General features: G+C 36.9%; 1 protein-coding gene across 5 annotated transcripts in view; it reads left to right on the top strand.

The window, feature by feature from the left end:
• The window catches only part of TRDMT1 (tRNA aspartic acid methyltransferase 1), an 85,677-nt gene that overhangs the window by 37,478 nt on the left and 25,918 nt on the right, over positions 1-22,281 (top strand). For all 5 annotated transcript variants that reach the window (XM_043478792.1, XM_043478791.1, XM_043478788.1 and 2 more), the window contains one exon: positions 15,253-15,362. Coding sequence is in view for 1 of the 5 variants with exons in the window: in XM_043478788.1 (XP_043334723.1) it covers positions 15,253-15,362 (110 nt within the window). In the remaining 4 variants the exon portion in view is untranslated. The remainder of the gene's footprint in view (positions 1-15,252; positions 15,363-22,281) is intronic.

The following is a 22,281-nucleotide window of genomic DNA, read 5'->3' as shown; positions in this document are numbered from 1 at the left end:
TCCCTTGTTAATGAATAATGGTCAATTTGTGTTAGGACCTATCTATTGGGTTTTTTTTTCAGGGAACTCAAAAAATAGTATGTGAAGCGAGAACTTACAGATGTTCAAGCTAGATTGAGAAAAGGCAGAGGAATCAGAGATCAAATTGCCAACATCCATTGGATCATGGAAAAAGCCAGAGAGATCCAAAAAAACATCTACTTCTGCTTTACTGACTAAGCTAAAGCTTTTGACTGTGGATCACAACAAACTGGAAAATTCTTAAAGAGATGGGAATAATAGACCATCTTACCAGCCTCCTGAGAAATCTGTATGAAGGTCAAGAAGCAACAGTTAAAACCAGACATGGAACAATGGACTGGTTCCAAATTGGGAAAGGAGTACGACAAGGCTGTATATTGTCACCCTGCTTATTTAACTTACATGCATCATGTGAAACGCCGGGCTGGAAGAAGCACAAGCTGGAATCAAGATTGCCAGAAGAAATATCAGTAACCTCAGATATGCAGATGACACCACCCTTATGGCAGAAAGCGAAGAGGAACTGAGGAGCCTCTTGATGAAAGTGAAAGAGGAGAGTGAAAAGGCTTGCTTAAAACTCAACATTCAAAAAACTGGGATCATGGCATCTTGTCCCATCACTTCATGGCAAATAGATGGGGAAACAATGGAAATAGTGACAAACTTTATTTGCTTGGGCTCCAAAATCACTGCAGATGGTGACTGCAGCCATGAAATTAAAAAAACGCTTGCTCCTTGGAAGTAAAGCTGTGACCAACCTAGACAGCATATTAAAGGGCAGAGACATCACTTTGCCGACAAAGGTCCATCTAGTCAAAGCTCTGGTTTTTCCAGTAGTCATGTATGGATGTGAGAGTTGAACCATAAGGAAGGCTGAGGGGTGAAGAATCGATGCTTTTGAACTGTGGTGTTGGAGAAGACTCTTGAGAATCCCTTGGACTGCAAGGAGATCAAACCAGTCCATCCTAAAGGAAATCAACCCTGAATATTCATTGGAGGGACTGGTGCTGAAGCTCAAGTTCCAATACTTTGGCCACCTGATGCGAAGAGCTGACTCACTGGAAAAGACCCTGATGCTGGGAAAGATTGAGGGAAAGAGGAGAAGGGATGACAGAGGACAAAGTGGTTGCATGGCATCACCAACTCAATGGACATGAGTCTGAGCAAGCTCCGGGAGACGGTGAAGGACAATGAAGCCTGGCGTGCTGCAGTCCATGGGGCTGCAAAGAGTCGGACTCAACTGAGCGACTGAACGACAACAGCAGCAATAGAGTACCAGAGATTCATAAACAATATGAGTCATAAACAGTATGAACCAGAGGTTCATAAACAATAGAAATTAATTTCTCACAGTTCTGAAGGCTGGGAAGTTCAAGATCTTCGTGGTAGCATGGTTGAATTCTGGTGAGGGCCATCTTCCAGGTTGCAGAGTACTGCCTGCTCATCGTGGTCTCACTTGGTAGAGCAGAGGGGAAGCAAGCTATCTCCTGACTTTCAGGGCATTTATCCTATTCATGAGAGCTCCAAAGCCCCACCTCCTAGCACCGTCACACTGGGAGGTAAAGTTTCAACATATGGATTTGGGAGGAATATTAACATTCAGTCCGTAACACCAGTCTCCTGTCTGTTTCTCTGACAACAAGCATGCTCCCATCTCTGGACCTTTGCATTGTCTCTCTTTTCTGGTCTAGAAGCATCATTTCTCAGATATGTCCCAGACCTGCTCCCTCATTTTCTTCAGGTTGCTACTAGTGAGACATCCTCTAACCAACCTACATACAAATATAACCAGGTTCGTCTTCCACACTGTCTGACTTACCCTCCTTTATTTTACCATAGTACTTTTCATGGTTAGGCATATTATATACTTATATAGTTAATTATTCGTTGGTTGACCTCCTCACCCCCACAACTAGAATATAATTCCATAATAGGATATATTTTGTCTAGAACATCACTTACACGTATTTGTGGAATGAATAGGTGAACATGGGTCACATTTGCCATGAACTATAGAGCTTGAAGTAGATACCATTATACTGTGACAAATTTAAGCTTAGATATTAAGTCTGAATCATGAAGGTCTCTCTTTTTTGTTTGTTTTTTTTTGGATGAGCTAAATCAGCACTTCCCAAAGTTGATCCATAGATAAGGTTTTAAAGGATGTAAAAAGGTGTTATGCAGGATATAGAACAAATGTGTGTGTGTGTGTGTGTGTGTGTGTGTGTGTGTGTGTGCTGGAGAGTGACCAGTTGAATAGAAGCATGAAAAGTTTTTATGTGTGTGATTATATGCGAAATTTTAATAGATGATAGAGATTTTTTTTCCGTATCACATGATAAGACATTTGAACTTTTCTCAGAATGATCACACCTATTGAGAATAAGTTAGTTTTAACTCAGTGTATAATTTTAATCATATGTTGTTATAATAATGAGATATGGTAAAAAATAATTGGAAGTTTAACTTTATTCCTGTCAAGAAATGTTATTTCTTTGTATGGAAAGTTGAAAAGAAGAGGTTGATATATGAGAGTACATCTGTGAGTGACTCCAGAATGATTATCATCATAAAGGTATATGAAATTAATATTGCATGTAGAATTTGGTATTTGTTGGTGTCTGGAGTCTTCTTAGGATTTCTTTTGGCTTTTTGCTTTGCCATTGGGGAATTATCAGGAGTATTTCTGAAGCGTGATCTTCAGAAATAGTGCCAAACTGCTCTCATCCTGCCTAAAAGCAAAAAAAATATATATCTTCCTAGAAGGTAGGAGGCGCAGGTTTGATCCCTGGGTCAGAGAGGTCCTCCTTGGAGGAGGAAATGGCAACCCACTCCAGTATTCTTACCTGGGAAATCCCATGGACAAAGGAGCCTGGAGGGCTACAGTCCATAGGGTTGCAAAGAGTTGGACATGACTGAGTGACTGAGCCTGCACTCACATCTTTGGGAAATAAGTAGATTGTATGCTGAGATTTAAAAAATACTATGAATACCATTACTTTACCTGGATCAATAGTTGCTTTTACTTTTTCACTAGTTCTTTTCATTCTGAAACTTTTAATTACCACAAACCAAGCAAAAACTCGTGGACTAAAGTAAAACTACTCCATTAGAAAGTTAATCATAATAGTTTTTCAGCATCTATTAGTGATTTTTGTTCAAACTCAATAGTGAATTTAATAATCCCTTTGTTCTCAGTGAATGAGACTTCATTTAAGCAACAAACATCACAGCCTTTTAGCACATACATGATCCTCATAGACTATGGCATGTTCCTTAATTATAGGTGAATATTAGTCCACAAAGAACCCATAATTCAAAGGATTTACACACAGTTCTAGTAGGAGCACTTGAACTTTAATATTAATAAATCAAATAAGAGATACTAAATAAGTAATTTTGCCTTATTTACCTTTAGTCCTAAAATCCCTGAAATTTAGATGATAATAAAGTTCCACAGTACTTTTAATTTCTCTGCTTCTTCAGAAGACATTTTGTTTTTGTGGCCTCATTTTATTTTTGTTATTATCTTCTGAGTTGTTTAAAAGAATTGTTGATTTTGCCTTAATGCTGATCATTTATCTCTACTTTACTCTCCATCCAGTGAGGTTTCCTTCAGTTAATTTTGATCTGTCAGAATATCAGTGACCAGGCTTGAGGAAAAAAATATGTGAATCTATAATGTTACGGTTTGTGTGTGGGGGGGGGGTTGGCATTTCAGTATTTGGCTAGGGAGGCATGCTTGAAATCCAGAGGTCTGTTTCTCATAAAAGGTTGTCTTTTGCATTTCTCCCATGATTGTATCATCAAAAAGCTTGTGATTTCATCAAAACCAAAACCCAAACATAGATACATATGCCCTTAAACACATATTTGTCATAAATTCTTCAATGCAATATATTCATTTTCCCTCCAAAAACTATACTTTGGAAAGAGGATATGGCCTTATATTTTAGTTCTCATGAAGGATGTTGATATTCTTTAACTACCTTATTTTAGTTTGAACAACAAAGTAATAAAAACACTCCTTGGAAAAGTTACATTAGCTTGAAAAAACTTAATACCCATTTAGGATGCTTGTTGTGGTCACTTGAAATTGATGAAAAATGTTACAGCTGAATTTAAAGGTTTAGAGATAATTTTTGGGAAGATGACCACACAATTGTAAGTATTAGATATCATTGTAAACAAACCTTCTAGAAATTGCATTACAAAGCAATACACTATGGGGTCCCTTTGTGGAGATCACAAATAGCTAGTGGGTAGCTGTGGTTAGCATACTATTTCCAGTGACATCATCGTGCATGAACTCAAAAAAAATGCTAGATCTTAAGTAACTTTGAAATTGATGTGCTTCTGAAAATTGTTAGATAACTTAAAAAGTGGCTCCATGGATGGTAAAGACCGTGATTTCAAGATGCATATAGAATAATCTTGTTTCATGAAATTTGAGTGTACAAAGCAATGTTTCTAAATGAACATAATAAGAAAGTGTTATTTAAAATGTTTATATAATGAAATAAATTATATAATATGAAGTCATTTCCTTTCATTGTCTGTGTTATGGAAATGGCTTTACATCTCATTTTGGATAGTCGTTTGTGGAAAATGGGCAACTGGCTTTTATGCTAGTTGTCATATTTGGGCACATACGTACCATATTGCATGTGTGTGTAATGTAGATGAGTGTGGACATAGAAAAAAGTCAGGAAGCATGCACATTGTCCCGCTCTCAGTGTTAGCTTCTGGGGTGGAGTGGGGCTGAGGGTCTTGCTCTCCAACACACATCAAGCACATCCCCACTTCAGTGCTGTTGAACTTGCTGTTCCCTCTGCCTGGCACGCGGCTCCCCACGTAGACACATGCTTAGTCCCTGCGTTTACTCTAATGTCATCTTCTCCGTTCTTCCCTGGTCAGTATCAAAAACTGCACCTTCTGCTCTGCCTCCCTGTACCCCTTTCTGTTTGATTTTTACTCTAAGCACTTACTATTACCTATCATACTGTTTGACTTGGTTATGTTTCTAATTGCCTCTCCTAAAATGGAATCTCCATCAGGTGGGGATGGTTTCGTGTCAGAATTTTGTTTGTTTTGTGTGTGTAGAGATTTATCTTGTTGACTGTTGTATCGCTGGCATCAAGAATAGTGTTTGCACAAAGCAGATACTCAACAAATATTTGAATGAGTAAGTTATAGAGCATGAGCATTTTAATGACTGATGATATTGTCAGGTTCGTTTTTAAAGGACATACCAGCTTAAATTTCATAGTGTTTGTGTGACTATAGATATACCAATATAATACTTCAGACTATTTAATTTACTAGGTGAGATTATTTTAATTTTTTGATAATAAATGAAGTTGAATATTTTAAAAATATTTTTACATTTAGTGCTCTTTTTATTTTTAACTGTGTAATACGTTTGTTAAAAGTTGGGAAATACTGAAACCATGCTCATTATTCATTCAGGACATAATTGCTGACTGGTTTCTGTGTAATGGGTCTGTCAGTTCAGTTCAGTCGCTCAGTCGTGTCTGACTCTTTGCTACCCCATGAACTGCAGCATGCCAGGCCTCCCTGTCCATCACCAACTGCTGGAGTCTACCCAAACCCATGTCCATTTAGTTGGTGATGCCATCCAACCATCTCATCCTCTGTTGTCCCCTTCTCCTCCTGCCCTCAATCTTTCCCAGCATCAGGGTCTTTTCAAATGAGTCAGCTCTTCGCATCAGGTGGCCAAAGTATTGGAGTTTCAGCTTCAACATCAGTTCCTCCAATGAACACCCAGGACTGATCTCCTTTAGGATGGACTGGTTGGATCTCCTTGCAGTCCAAGGGACTCTATAGACATGCTCTGTTCTCTCCTCCAGAGATTATAGTCTGCTAAGGAAATACCCATGCTGGACAAATGCAGAAGAAAATTTAAAAATTATATATGATGCTCATGTAGGGCTTATCCTTGTTGAGGATTTAGATTTTATCTTTTCAATCTGTGTCCTACATGGGTCCCTGAACACTGAAATAAATTATAAATTTTTTCACATAGAATATCTTGACTTTTTCTTTGCCATTAAATGTCTTTGTTAACTTTTGATATTTAATGGTTGTGTGACATTCCATTTTATGGAATTTCCACAATTAGGTTGCTTGTAATTTTCATCGTTATAAATAACATGCCATTGATACATCATGTGCGTCTTTTCTCTACATCTCTGTTATTGCCTTATGTATTAGTTTCCTGTTGCTGCTGTAACAGTTGACCATAAACTTAATGGCTTAAAGCAACACAGATATATTCTCTTACAGTTCTGGAGGTCAGATGTCTTAACATCAAGGTGTTGCCAGGCTTGGTTCCTTCTGGAGGCCCTAGGAGAGAATCTCCTTTCTGGCCTTTTCTAGTGTTTGTAGGTCACCTGCATTTGGCTCATGACCCGTTCCTCCATCTTCAGAGCCAGAAGTGTAGCATCTTCACATCTTTCTCCCTGTCCTCTGCTTCCCTCATCACATCTTCTTCTCTGGCTCTAACCATCTTTCATCCTTCTTGTGATTATACTGGGTCTATCATTATAACCCAGGATAATCTTCTCTTGATCCTTGGTCATATCTGCAAAGTCTCCATTGCTATGTAAGGTAACATTTCACAAGCTTCAGAGATTAGGATGTGGACATCTTTGAGGGGTCTTTATTCTATCTGCCATACCTTAGGGTATGTGCCCAAGTATAAAATTGGTAAGTTCAAAGCAGTGTTTAGACTTTAGATACATACTGCCAAACTCCTAAAACATTGAATCCTTAATTGATGTTCACGTCTGCAGTGAGAATTCCTATCACACCTATATACACGTTTGATATTCTTATTTTTAAAAGTCTTTGTACTTTTGATAATAATAATAGCAAACATTTATTGACTGACCACTGTATGGTGAGCACAGATGTAAGAATCTTCTAGGTATTAAGTAATTTAATCCTCAGGCAACTATGATGTAGGTACCTTATTGTCTCTGTTTTACAGGTAAAGACACTGAGGTCACGAATTTGTTTAAGTCACATAGTTGGAAATAGTGAAGCTAAAATTCAAACGCAGGCAACGAGCTAACTAGGGATCATATTCTAAATCTTTTCTTGGACTATGTGAACAGACACACACACATGTATGCACATACATACATTTTGAATAAAAGATCTCTTAGGGTATGCCTGTGACAGCCTTGATTATAAAAAATAATGATAGCTAATATTTGTTGAGTACTATGTGGCTTAGTGAAAAAGGTTTGCATACAGTCAGGAGGAGTATGGAGGAGGAAAATGAGCAATGAAGTTAATTGAAATGCATTTTCCTCTGAGGTCTTAGGACTAGCCTGTGCTTTCTGGTCTAAAGCTGAGTTATAAAACTTCAGTCCAGTTCAGTCACTCAGTTGTGTCTGACTCTTTGCAACCCCATGAACTGCAGCACGCCAGGCTTCCCTGTCCATTACCGACTCCCGGAGCCTACTCAAACTCAGGTCCATCATGTCGGTGATGCCACCCAACCAGCTCACCCTCTGTCGTCCCCTTCTCCTCCCTCCTTCAATCTTTCCCAGCATCAGGGTCTTTTCCAATGAGTCTGTTCTTCACAGCCGGTGGCCAAAGTATTGAAACTTCAGCCTCAGAATCATCTTTCTAGTGAATATTCAGGACTGATTTCCCCCACGATTGACTGGTTGGATCTTCTTGCAGCCCAAGGGACTCACTCTCAAGAGTCTTCTCCAACACGACAGTTCAAAAGCATTAATTCTTTGACGCTCAGCGTTCTTGAGAGTCCAACTCTCACATCCATACATGACTGCTGGAAAAACCATAGCTTGGACTAGATGGATCTTTGAGGCAAAGTAATGTCTCTGCTTTTTAATATGCTGTCTAAGTTGGTCATAGCTTTTCTTCCAAGGGGCAAGCATCTTAATTTCATGGCTGCAGTCACCATCCACAGTTATTTTGGAGCCCCCCCAAAATAAAGTCTATTACTATTTCCATTGTTTCCCATCTATTTGCCATGACCTGATGGGACCAGTTGCCATGATCTTAGTTTTCTGAATGTTGAGTTTTAAGCCAAATTTTTCACTCTCCTTCACTTTCATCAAGAGGCTCTTTAGTTCTTCGCTTTCTGCCATAAAGCAAAGAAGGACTCAGGATGGCAGGAGAGGAGTTTTAATCTTGGGGATCTTTATGATTGATAACATAATTACACTTTTACAACAAGCCTTTGTCTTTTCATTCACAAACACTAGATACAGGGTACTGATGCTTATGTTATCTGTAATTTCTTCATTTACTTGGTCAGAATGAATATGTCAGAAATTGTCATCTTTTAAATTATGAGAAAGCATCACCAAAAACATGAACAATTCATAGATGTTCATTCACTCACAGCAAATTTATGTAAAATAGTCTTTGTTGTTTAAATCTGTAATAGGCTGCGTTACATGTGTTTATTTAAATAAAATGTGTTTTTAAACATGGTTGTGGCTTTAAAGAGTTTAAGGTGAAGGTCTTAGATGTCATGGGGAAAAAGGAGAAGACAGATTTCTATCCCTTGAATTCTGTTAAGTATTTAAATAGTTGGGCTTCCCAGGTGGCTCAGTGGTAGAGAATCTGCCTGCCAATGCAGGAGACTCAGGTTCCATCTCTGGGTGAGGAAGATTCCCTGGAGAAGGAAATGGCAACCCACTCTAGTATTCTTGCCTGGGAAGTCTCTTGGACCGAGGAGCCTGGCGTGCTACAGTCCATGGGCTCGCAGAGTCAGACATAACTTAGTGACTAAAGAACAACAACAATATTTAAATAGCTTTTGACTCATTATATTTGGTGCCATATGTTGATCTTTTAAAAACTATCTCAGTCAGTTTAATTCTTGTTGTTTTTTATTCTTTTGACTATTGTGTTGGTGGGATAAAATACTGCATTGAGTTACAACTGTTTGCTCATGTGTGGGAGGGGGGGGCCTGTGTGTGTTTTGAGAATGTAGCTAGTATATAAGAATATATTCTTGTCTGTTCTTGAAATTTACTTTTCTTTTGGTTTTTCAGGGTTATAACCAAGAGAAATATTGAATTCTTTTTTTCAAGACAAAAACTTTTTTGTTTGCTTTTTACTGATGATAAGTAAGTAAGTGTTAGTTGCTCAGTCATGCCTGACTCTTTGCGACCCCACGGACTGCAGCCCACCAGGCTCCTCTGTCCATGAGATTTTCCAGGCAAGGATACTGGAATGGGTTGCCATTTCCTTTTCAGGTGATCTTCCCAACCCAGGGATCAAACCCAGATCTCTTGCACTACAGGCAGATTCTTTACTGACTGAGGCTACAAGGGAAGCCCATTATAAAATATAAAATATTTTACTGATTATAAAATACTGCATTATTATTGTAAAATAAAATCCCACAAATAATCCAAGAAAGTTTAAAGGAAGCAGTAAGAATCAGCCCAGAATCACACATCTGCCATCAAGATATAGCTCCATTGACAGTTGGCTTTTTTTTTTGGCTTAACGTGTACACATACACTTTATGTTTCCTCAGTGTGATCATCTCTGTGCCGTATATGTTGTTGCACATGGCATTGTTTCATTCCTTTTTATGGCTAGGTAACAGTCCATTGTATGTATGCACCTCATCTTCATCCATTCATCTGTCAGCGGCCTTTAGGTTGTTGCCACGTCTTGGCTGTTGTGAATAGTGCTGCTATGAACATAGAGGTGCATGGATCTTTTTAAATTATAGTTTTGTGTGGATATATGCCCAGGAGTGGGATTGCTGTATCTTATGGCAACTTCTTATTTTTAGCTTTGAGGAACCTCTGTACTGTTTTTCAATAGTGAATGTACCAGCTTACATTCCCACCAACAGTGTAGGCTGCTTCCTTTTTCGCTACACCCTCTCCAGCATTTGTTATTTGTAGACTTCTTAGTGATGGCCATTCTGACCAGCGTGAAGTTGTTACCTCCTTGTAGTTTTGATTAGTATTTCTCTAATAATCAGTGACATTGAGCATCTTCTCATGTGCTTGTTGGCCATCTTTATGTCTCCTTCATGGCAAATAGATGGGGAGAAAAGTGGAAACAATGGCAGATTTTATTTTCTTGGGCTCCAGAATCACTGTGGATGGTGACTGCATCCATGAAATTAAAAGGGGCTTGCTCCTTAGAAGAAAAGCTATGAAAACCTAGACAGCATATTAAAAAACAGAGATCATCTTGCAAACAAAGGTCAGTATAGTCAATGGTTTTTTCAGTAGTTATGTATGGTTGTGAGAGTTGGACCATAAAGAAGGCTGAGCACCAAAAAATTGATGCTTTCAAATTGTGATGCTGGAGAAGACTCTTACAAGTCCCTTGGACAGCAAGCAGATCAAACCAATCAATCCTAAAGGAAATCAACCCTGAATATTCACTGGAAGGACTGATCCTGAAGCTCCAGTACTTTGGCCACCTGATTAGAAGTGACTCATTGGAAAAGACTCTGATGCTTGGAAAGCACCCCACAAAAATGGGGTGATGGAGGATGAGATGGTTGGATGGCATCTCTGACTCAATGGGTATGAATTTGAGAAAACTCCAGGAGATAATGAAGGACATGGAAGTCTGGTGTGCTGCAGTCCGTGGGGTTTCAAAGAGTCAGACGTGATTTAGTGACTGAACAACATCAACAGTGTCTTCTTTGGAGAAATATCTATTTAGTTCTGCCTATTTTTCAGTTGGGTGTTTTGATTTTTGTTGTTGTTGAGTTGTATGAGCTGATTGTATATTTTGGAAATTAAGCCCTTGTTGGTTGCAGATATTTTCTCCTACTCCATAGGTTGTCTTACATTCGTTTTGCTTATGGTTTCCTTTGCTGTGCAAAAGCTTATAAGTTTGATTAGGTCCTGTTTATTTATTTTTGCTTTTATTTCTGTTGCGTTGAGAGACTGACCTAAAAAAATTGGTATGATTTATGTCAGAGAATGTTTTGCTTATGTTTTCTTTTAGGAGTTTTATAGTGTCATGCTTTATGTTTAAGTCTTTAAGCCATTTTGAATTTATTTTTGCGTATGGTGTGAGGATGTTCTAACGTTATTGATTTACATGTGGCCATCGAACTTTCCCAGCACCATTTGCTGACTTTTCCCTGTTCTATATTCTATATTCTTGACTCCTTTGTCAAAGGTTGATTGACATAGGTGTGTGGGTTTATGTCTGGGCTTTTACTTTGTTCCATTATCCATCTATCTGTTTTTATGCCAGTACCATTTTGATTACTGTAGCTTTGTAGTATCATCCAAAGTCTAGGAGGGTTTTGCCACCTGCTTTGTTCTTTTTCCTCAGGATTGCTTTGGCAATTCTGGGTCTTCTATGGTTCCATATACATTTTAGGATTATTTTTTCCAGTTATGTGAAAAATGTCATGGGTAATAGATTGCTTTGGGTAGGATGGCCATTTTCATGATGCTAATTCTTCCAACCCAAGAGAATGGAGTATCTTTCCATTTCTTTGAATCCTGTTCTTTTTTGTTCATTATAGTTCTCAGCATATAAGTTTTTAATCAGGTTTATTCCTACATTTATTTAATTTTTTGGTATGATTTTTAAAGGGATTTTTTTTGCATTCCTTTTTTGATATTTCATTGTTAGTGTAAAGAAATGCAACCTATTGTGATATTTGAAGTGTAAGAATCTTTAAAAAGAAGTAGGAAATATACTTTGGTGATCATTTTAAATTCAGAATCCTTGCATGTCTGTTTTTGCTAAATACTTTTTAGTTTTAGTTAAGCTTGACTTTGAATGAAAAGAAATAGATGTTTGATGTACTCAATTGATCTTCCATTTCACAACTAGATGTCAGTGTTAACATACCTGATTAGGTTTCAGGTTGATTATAATGAGGTAATTCAAGAATTACTCACCTATATGAGATATAGTTCAGAAAAAAATGATAAGGAAAAGAAGAAAAGCAACTTTCCTTATTTCAAAGGAGGCCAGTTAATTTTATATTTACATTCTAAAATGTTTTTCCCCCCACATTAGCTATGTATGAACAATTAAACTTCTTGATTTATTTGGTTAGGAAAGGCAGGTAGAGTGTGTACTTATACCTTTTACTGCCAACAACCAGAGGTTCTTCCCCCAGCTTTTCCAGAAAGTATGATCAGAAGAGGGAGGAAAATAATCACTATTCAAATGTGGTGTGTATGTGTGTTTCTTGCCCACTTGCTAAGAAACATATTTAAGAGCAGGAATTATGCATGTAATTCCAGTGACATGTGTAACATTTCACTTCAAAGTCTCATAACTAAATCTGCCTTTTTTTAACTTTAAGACTCATGTAAATGGGAATATGATACCCCTTATCCTTTCCTTGTAGATCTAATCTGACAATTTAAAAAATAATTTATGCTATGTTCATCTAATTATACAGTGTCTCACCTTTTTTTTAATCTATGCTTCCTGTTAATATTAACAAATATGCAATCCATAATAAACTAGAAATATCATGAATAAAATCCAGGTAAAGCAATAGATCAAAATACTGAAAACACATCCTTCCTTTCTACTTTCCCAAAAGATCCTGTGGATCTCTTTTTCCCCAACTCTTTCCCCTCTGAGAATTACTACTCTTGGACCACTTAAAGTGATGGGGCTCCCTTAGGAAAAATCTACTGCATTATATTTGTTTGGATTTTTAAAACATTTTCAAAATCTGTGTATGCAGCTTAACAAAGATTTTTGAAGGCTATAGATTTAAAGTATACAGTAAGAAATACCAAGACAACTTGTCTTTGGAGCTCAGTTTAAGGTTTTGGTAGAATAAAAGGCTTGGTTTTTAAGAGTATTATTTAAATAGTTTAACTTTTTCCTTAACACACTCATGCTGCTACTGTTGCTGCTAAGTCGCTTCAGTCGTGTCCGACTCTGTGCAACCCCATAGACGGCAGCCCACCAGGCTCCCCCATCCTTGGGATTCTCCAGGCAGGAACACTGGAGTGGGTTGCCATTTCCTTCTCCAGTGCAGGAAAGTGAACAGTGAAAGTGAAGTCTCTCAGTCGTGTCTGACTCTTAGCGACCCCATGGACTGCAGCCCACCAGCCTCCTCCGTCCATGGGATTTTCCAGGCAAGAGTACTGGAGTGGGGTGCCATTGCCTTCTCTGTAACACACTCATACCTCAAAATAATTCTGTTTTGAAAAGGTAGGGTGAATTAGTGTCAGGAAGATCTTAGTATGTTTATTTTTCATCATGGAAATAACTTTCTAGGTCATGTGGTAGATCCTAATTTTATTACAGTCTAAAATATGTGCACACGGTGCATTTGTTTATTGACTTTAAAAATCTATTGTTTTCTGAGAAAGAATTTTTGGTTCATCAGTTTTTGTATCACCACATAAAACATGCATTTGGCAGTTGTTTTTTGTCAGTTTTTATGTCTTCCGGGCACATAATACAAGAACATAAAATTAATTATTGATTGTGGTACAGATTTGGCACATCACTGTGGGTTTTCAATCAGCCTGTAAAAAGAGAAAAATCACATCAACTAACTCCAGGCAGTCCCAGCTTGCTGTATATATAATAGAAATGCAAGCAGGCAGCATCATGCTAATTACAACACTCCCTGTTTAGTAACACAGAGGAATAGTTCAATGAAATTTACTTAATTCCAAGCTCTCTTACAATGATTAGTAGTTGCTTAGTTCTTAACCTTGATTATAAGGTTTGTGATTTTGCAAATTGATTCTTACATACTAATTTTTGTTATTTGTTTAAAAGCCTTCTTCATTTATGTTTCAAGATCTCTCTGATACCTTTGGCAGAGATATAATTTAGAACTTAAATTTACTTTATACGAAGGCAGTTAAACTAATTATTGGATTTAAACTCAATCAGAGGCAGCTGCCTATGATATTACTAACTGGACCGTGAAGCTTCCAGTGACCTATATACAAGGCAGCAGAGTACCTAGAGAGAGTTGGTCCTAGCCCAGGTTCCTGAGCCTGGTAGTAGATGTGTAGTAAATACTTCCTTGGATGCGTTTGTCCCCTTGTTTCTCTCTGGCATCATCTTTCCTAGGCCTCAGGGTAGTGTTGTGATTGTTTCTGAGTGTCTGTTTGCTTCCTCTTTGCCCCATCTTCTGTGATCTGGTTTTTATTTCCAGGTCTTTATTACATGCGGCCTAGCTCCTCACATCCTAATGTTTTTCTCTTTCATTTTTTGATATTTGGGCTGCCAAATTTAACTATTAAAAGAAATGGTTATTAAAGAAATAGCTATTTGGAGCTACTATTTAACTTTGTAATACTTTGATGATTTTCCTAAGACCTCTCAAATACTTTTATTTCAAGAACTCTTCACATTTTCTACTGATTTGGGGCAGGGTTTATACATAATTGGGTTTGTATGTGTTTTGAGAAAGAAGTGCAAAGAGGGTGGTAATTGCAAAATACAACAGCAGTTATAAATTTTGACTGCTATTTTAAGACTATACCAAAATTCTCTGAATCTGAAAGCATTATGAAAACGCCTTTCTTCAGCAGCAATGAAGGAAGACATACCCTTGCAATTATTTCTTTTGCCCTTCTTATGTTCTCTCCTGATCTGTCAACATTTTTAATTTTTGGTCTGTGAAATTTTTATATTGGACACAAATTAATTTTTCATTCCATTTAAAAACTTACCTAAGCCTTCAAGGAGTGAATTCTGTGATATGTGAGTTACATGCTAATAAAGCTATTAAAAAAAAATTTTACCTGAAACTTCCCAAAACTTACCTAAAAGCATTTCCAGTGGTAGTGGGAAGCAGAATTGTATTAATGTTAGAAGATGAGGAACAAATTGTAGTTAATTTCTAAATTTCCTAGCCATATGGCTTTTAAGAATATCTTTCACTTTTATGTGTTTGGTTTAATTTAGGAAAACTTTCCATTTGACTCATAAATGTATACCTTAAAGGAGGAAGGAAAGCAAATATGAGAGATAATGATTAAAACATTGGTCTTATTTTTAGCACCAGAATGTTGTTGAGAGAGATGAACCAGAGGTACACATAAATATTCCACTTCCCACCTAGTTCTTCCTGGCTTTGTTGTTGACTGACAACCTGAGATCTGACTAGATAATTGAGGAAGTGAGGAAATGTACTACAAAATTCTGTTATTTTAGCTCTTTTCTATAATGAACAAATTGATGTTAAGGACTTGACATTCTAAGATACTCCATTTATCATTACAGAAAGCTGTGTACCTGCACAAGTGGTGGCCGCTGTTGATGTAAACACTGTTGCTAACGAAGTATACAAGTATAATTTTCCTCACACAAGGTTACTGGCCAAGACAATTGAAGTGAGTAACAGTTATTATTGTTTTAATAAGTATATAGCAAGTAAAAATGTGATTGAGGAATACTGCAAGATACTGATTTCTGGTGTCTTCATTTGCAGATAAGTCATATATAAATGAAAAGGTTTAGGAGAAGGGAATTAAATTTATATTTTTTAATTCTGTCAGAAGGTAGCATGTTATTTTTTTTTCTTTTTTCCTTTTTAAAAATTTCTAGCTTTAGAGAGATACAATCAGTAATTTGGTCTTGAAAGAATTGAAATGTAAGTGTATACTCTACTTCTAAATGTTTAGTTTTATAATGATATTAAACTTGGCTTAATTCTTAATTTTTAAGCAGCACTCAGGTACAATATATACATAGCAGGAGTGGAAAAAGAGAAGATGAAAAAAAAATCATTGGTTATATTATTGGGTTGACCAAAAAAGTTCATTCAGGTTTTTCTGTAAAGGTGTAGGCAAAAACCGGAATGAACTTTTTGGCCAACCCAATACTTACTGAATGCTCAGTTCAGTTCAGTCGCTCAGTCGTGTCCGACTCTGCGACCCCGTGAACCGCAGCACACCAGGCGTCCCTGCCCATCACCTACTCCCGGAGTTTACTCAAACTCATGCCTATCGAGTCGGTGATGCCATCCAGCCATCTCATCCTCTGTCGTCCCCTCCTCCTCCTGCCCCCAATCCCTCCCAGCATCAGGGTCTTTTCCAATGAGTCAACTCTTCGCATGAGGTGGCCAAAGTATTGGAGTTTCAGCTTCAGCATCAGTTCCTCCAATGAACACCCAGGACTGATCTCCTTTGGGATGGACTGGTTGGATCTCTTTGCAGTCCAAGGGACTCAAGAGTCTTCTCCAACACCACAATTCAAAAGCATCAATTTTTTGGCACTCCACTTTCTTCACAGTCCAACTCTCACATCCATACATGACCACTGGAAAAACCATAGCCTTGACTAGACGGACCTTTGTTGGCAAAGTAATGTCTCTGCTTTTTAATATGCTATCTAGGTTGGCCATAACTTTCCTTCCAAGGAGCAAGTGTCTTTTAATTTCATGGCTGCGATCACCATCTGCAGTGATTTCAGGGCCTAAAAAAGTAAAGTCTGACACTGTTTCCACTGAATGTTACCTTAAAAAAAATTTTTTTTTTAATTGAGGAATAATCACTTTACAATATTGTGTTGGTTTCTGCCATACACCAACATGAATCAGCAATAAGTATACATATTTCCCCTCCCTCTTAAATCTCCCTCCCACCTCTCACTCCATCCCACTCCTCTAGGTTGTCACAGAGCCCCAGTTTGAGTTCCCTGAGTCATACTGTAATTCCACTGGTTATCTATTTTACATATGGTAGAGTGTATATGTTTCCATAATACTCTCTTCTTGTTGAAGCCTGTCGAAGGTAAAGATAGTTTTTTGCTTGTGATGAACTCAGCAGAAGTATTTAATGCATTATTACTTTCAAAATACGGTGTAGTATGAAATTATGTTTTTGCTCCCAGTTTTATGTTGTGAAAATTTTTACACATATTTCTCGTGAAACTGTAGTTTATATGCAAGAAACTGCACTCTTTGTGTATAGTTTGAGTTTTGATCAGTGTCCATGGGGTTGCAAGAGTCAGACAAGACTGCGCACACACACATTCATACAACTGAGTCACCACAGTTGAGACTTTAGAACATCCATTACCCTAAAATGTTCCTAAGTGTCAGTCTCTGACCCCAGCCCTAGGCAACCACTGATCTGCTTTCAGTCATTACAAATTAAATATTCTATTTCTAGTATACCATAAATAAAATCATGAGTGTAGTTTTTTGTGTGACTTCTTTTGTTTAGTGTAATGTTTTTTGCATTGTATCAATCAGTAGTTGCCTTTTCATAATTCCCTGATATTCTGTATGTACAGGTATTTGTGGAAATTTCATATTGCAAAATGTGTATCCATTCACATGTTTGACGTTTAGATTGTTTCCAATTTTTGACTGTTATAAAAAGGTTGCTGTGAAGATCCATGTAGAAGTTTTTGTATGGACTTTTTTTTTTTCTTGTGGGTAAATACCTAGGAGTAGAATTGCTGGAGTGTATGATAGACTTCTTTAATTTTATGAGAAAATGCCAACTGTTTTACCTTGTGTTCATACCATTTTTTAGTCACACAGTCAATGTTTAAGTCTTTAAGTTATTTTACATCTTTACCAAAAGTTGCTATTGTCAATCTTTTAAATTTTAGCCACTCTTGTGAGCATACAGTGATATTGTGATTTTAATTTGCATTTCCCTAGTGACTAATAATGTTGAGTACTTTTTCATGTGATTATTGGTCATTTCTATGTCTTTTTTGATGAAATTTCTTTTCTTTTTTTTTTTTTTTTATTGTTTGGTATGTTCGTGCTTTTTCATACTGTTCATGGGGTTCTCAAGGCAAGAATACTGAAGTGGTTTGCCATTCCCTTCTTCAGTAGACCTAAACTGTGGAAAATTCTGAAAGAGATGGGAATACCAGACCACCTGACCTGCCTCTTGAGAAACCTGTACGCAGGTCAGGAAGCAACAGTTATAACTGGACATGAAACAACAGACTGGTTCCAAATAGGAAAAGGAGTACATCAAGGCTGTATATTGTCACCCTGCTTATTTAACTTATATGCAGAGTACATCATGAGAAATGCTGGGCTGGAGGAAGCACAAGCTGGGATCAAGATTGCTGGGAGAAATATCAATAACCTCAGATATGCAGATGACACCACCCTTATGGCAGAAAGCAAAGAAGAACTAAAGAGCCTCTTGATGAAAGTGAAAGAGGAGAGTGAAAAAGTTGGCTTAAAGCTCAGCATTCAGAAAACTAAGATCATGGCATCTGGTCCCATCACTTCATGGCAAATAGATGGGGAAACAGTGGAAACAGTGGCAGACTTTATTTTTGGGGGCTCCAAAATCACTGCAGGTGGTGACTGCAGCCATGAAATTAAAAGACGCTTGCTCCTTGGAAGAAAAATTATAACCAACCTAGATAGCATATTAAAAAGCAGAGACATTACTTTGCCAACAAAAGTCTGTCTAGTCAAGGCTATGGCTTTTCCAGTAGTCATGTATGGATGTGAGAGTTGGACTATAAAGAAAGCTGAGCACCGAAGAACTGATGCTTTTGAACTGTGGTGTTGGAGAAGACTCTTGAGAGTCCCTTGGACTGCAAGGAGATCCAACCAGTCCATCCTAAAGGAGATCAGTCCTGGGTGTTCACTGGAAGGACTGATGCTGAAGCTGAAACTCTAGTACTTTGGCCACCTGATGCGAAGAACTGACTCATTAGGAAAGCCCCTGATGCTGGGAAAGATTGAAGGTGGGAGGAGAAGGGGAGGACAGAGGATGAGATGGTTGGATGGCATCACTGACTCAATGGACGTGAGTTTGCGTAAACCCTGGGAGTTGGTGATGGACAGGGAGGCCTGACGTGCTACAGTCCATGGGGTTGCAGAGGATTGGACACGACTGAGCAACTGAACTGAACTGAACTGATGTTTGGGCTATTATGATTTAGTTTTAAGAAGTGTTGACATTTTTCTGGTTTCACATTGTTTGTCAGAAATATGTGTAACAAATATTTTCTCCAATTCTGTAATTTGTCTTTCCTTAACTGTGTTCACAAAGTGCAGAAGTTACTTATCTTTTTTTTTTCTTTTCTGGGATACTTTTTCTGTCCTGAGAAGTCTTGTTTACTGCATTTTTTTCCTGTTAGTTTTATAGTTTTGGCTTTTACATTTAGGTTTATGACCTGTTTAAATGGTTACGTTTTGTGTGTGGTCTCAGGTGGGGGTAATTTATTTTTTTTTAAAGTGCATACAAAATTATGCTAACACTATTTTCTGTAAAGACTATCCTTTCCACAAATTCTTTGACATCTTTGTTAAAAAATAGATCATATGTGTGTGAGTAAATTTCTGAATTCTCTCTTCAGTAGTATCTATGTTTTTATCCTTATATCAATAACACACTATTGGTTTTTGTAGCTTTATCATATTTATTAAATTCAGGCAGTGTAAGTTCTCAAAATTCTGAATTTATTTTTTAAGATTATTTTGGCTACTCTCTAATTTACATTTCTGTATTAATTTCAGAATCAGCTTGCCAATTTCTACCTAAAAAAGGTATTTTGATTGGAATTTCACTGAGTGGTTTTGGAAGAACTGATCTCTTCATAAAATAATCATCTAGTTTATTAATATGGTATCTCTCTTCACGTATTTAGGTCTTTATTAATTTGTATCAGCTATATTTTATAATATTTAGTTAATATTTTGTAATATGTATTTATTAACCTAGTATCCTGTAACTTTGCTATATTGCTGATAACTAATATTGATTTTTTAGGATTTTTAATATGTACAATTCTATTGTCTGAGGAAAAAAAGAGTTATACTTTTCCCTTCCAACCAGTATAACTTTTTCCTTGCCTTATTGCATTGTCTAGGACCTTCTTTACAATGTTGAATAAAAAGTGTGACATTGGACATTCTTGCCTTCTGCCAGATATTAGGGGAGAATTATTTAGTCATTTATCATTTAACGTCTTAGATGTTAGCTGTGTATTTGTCATGTATTACATGCTTAGAGGAACATGGGTATTTAGAAGCAGGTGAAATGGGAAGATGACTGGCAAAGAGGCTGGAGGATAAATAGGTCTTGGAATTTTAAGAGTCAAGGAAGGAGAGAATTTCAAAAACAAGAGAAGAATTGGTCAGAGGGATGGCAGTAGCTGTAGAAACTGGATTAAAAAAAAATTATTTAAATGCTTCTGTGAGAGTAACCAGGAGATACAGGTTTGATCCCTGGGTCGGGATGATCCCCTGGAGGAGGAAATGGCCACCCACTCCAGTATTCTTGCCGGGGAAATCCCATGGACGGAGGAGCCTATCGGGCTACAGCCCATGGGGTCGCAGAGTCGGACGTGACTGAAGCGACTGAGTATGAGCATGCCTTTTATTAAGTTGAGGAAATTTCCTTTTATTTCATTTTGTAAGAATTTGTTGAATGAATACGTTTTGAATTTTGTCAAAAACTTTTTTTTCATCATTTAACATGATTATATAATTTGCCCTTTTATTCTGTTAATATGGTGATCATATCAACTCCTTTTTTGAATGTTAAGTCAATATTGCATTCCTGGGGTAAATCCTGCTTTTTTATGATATAGAATCAGTTTTATGTTATTCTGCATCCCAGTTGCTAATATTTTATTAAGTATTCTTACATTTATCTTTGTAGGTGACTTTTGTACTTTCCTCATAAAATATTTATGTAGTTTTGATATTTAGGGCAGTATCAATACTAGCCTTATATTGGGCTGAAAGTTTGTTTGGGTTTTCTGTAAGATGTTATGGAAAAACTCAAATGAACTTTTTGGCCAATCCAGTTGGCTTCACAAACTCTTAGTTTTTCTAAGAGTCTGTGAAGAACAAGTATTAGATCTTCTATAAATAATAGAATTTCATCAGTGGAGCCATCTGGACCTGGAGTTTTCTTTGTGGGAAGGTTTTTAATTATGAGTAAAGTGTCTGCCTACAATGTGGGAGACCTGGGTTTGATCCCTGGGTCAGGAAGAGCCTCTGGAGAAGGAAATGGAAATCCACTCCAGTGCTGTTGCCTTTTAATTAGGAGTTTGTCTATCTGTTATAAGACTATTGAGGCTTTTTATTTATTTTTCATTCAGTTTTGGAAATTTGTGTCTTTGAAGAAATTTATCTTTTACTCTAATTTGTCAATAATATTGGTATAACGTTATTCATCATATTTCCTTATATCCATTGTTATCATTCCTGATGTTAGTAATTTTTATCTTTTCTGTTTTTTCCTCTACTACTAAAGCTAGAGTCTTACCAAATTTATTGCTTTTTTCAAGTAAACAGATTTAGATGGAATTGATTTTATCTGTTATTCGTTTGTACTATTTCACTAATTTCTACTCATCTTTATTATTCTTTTCTACTTTGTGTTTAGTTTACTCTCTGTTACACTGCTTGCATTGGGACTTTAGATGATTGACTTGAGTTTGTGTTTCTTTTTTAATGCAAACATAGAATGTTGTATATTTTCTTAAATTTCAGCTACAAATCACAAATTTTCATATGTCTTATGTTCATTTTCATTCAGCTCAAAGTATTTTCTAATTTACCGTCTGATTTTGTCTTTGGCTCATGTGTTAATTTGTAAGAATGGTTCTAAAATTTCCAAATATTTAGGAATTTTTCAGATGTCTTTCTGTTACTGATTTCTCGTTTCTGTTTTATTGGTGTCATACTGTGTATGGTTTTAGTTATTTTAAATTGGTTGAGATTTGTGTTATGGCCCAGAATTCACTCTGTCTAGTAAATGCTCTGTGTCCTGTTGGAAAGAATGTGTATTCTGTTTTTGTTGAGTGGACATTGATAAATGTCGTTTGGGTCAAGTTAGTTGATAGTATTGTCAATTTTTCTGTATCCTTACTGATTTTTTGCTATCGGTTGCTGAGAGAATGTTGTAATATCCAAGCACAACTGTGAATGTCTATTAACTCTTTTTAGTTTTTGCTTCATTTTATCCAGAGCTCTTATATTAAGTGTATATGCTTTATGATTGTTTTCTTTACTAATTGACCTGTTTATCATTACGAAATAGTCCTCTTTATCCCTCAGAATTATTTCTTGTTCTGAAGTCTACTTTCTTGATATTAATATAGCTTCTTAAATTAATATAACTTCTGCTTTCTTATGGTTAGTGTTTGTATGTATGTATTTTATCCATCCTTTTAATTTTGCCTCTTTTTTTTGGCTGTGCCTTGTGGCTTGCTAGATGTTAGTTCCCAGACCTGGAATTGAACCTGTGCCCTTGACAGTGAGTGAAAGCACAGAGTCGTAACCACTGGACCACCAGAAAATTCCCTGTC

This window comes from Cervus canadensis, chromosome 10 (assembly GCF_019320065.1).
Source record: "Cervus canadensis isolate Bull #8, Minnesota chromosome 10, ASM1932006v1, whole genome shotgun sequence".
Lineage (NCBI taxonomy): Eukaryota > Metazoa > Chordata > Mammalia > Artiodactyla > Cervidae > Cervus > Cervus canadensis.
The sequence above is the reverse complement of the archived record's forward strand: the minus strand, read 5'-3'. Positions and strand labels throughout refer to the sequence as shown.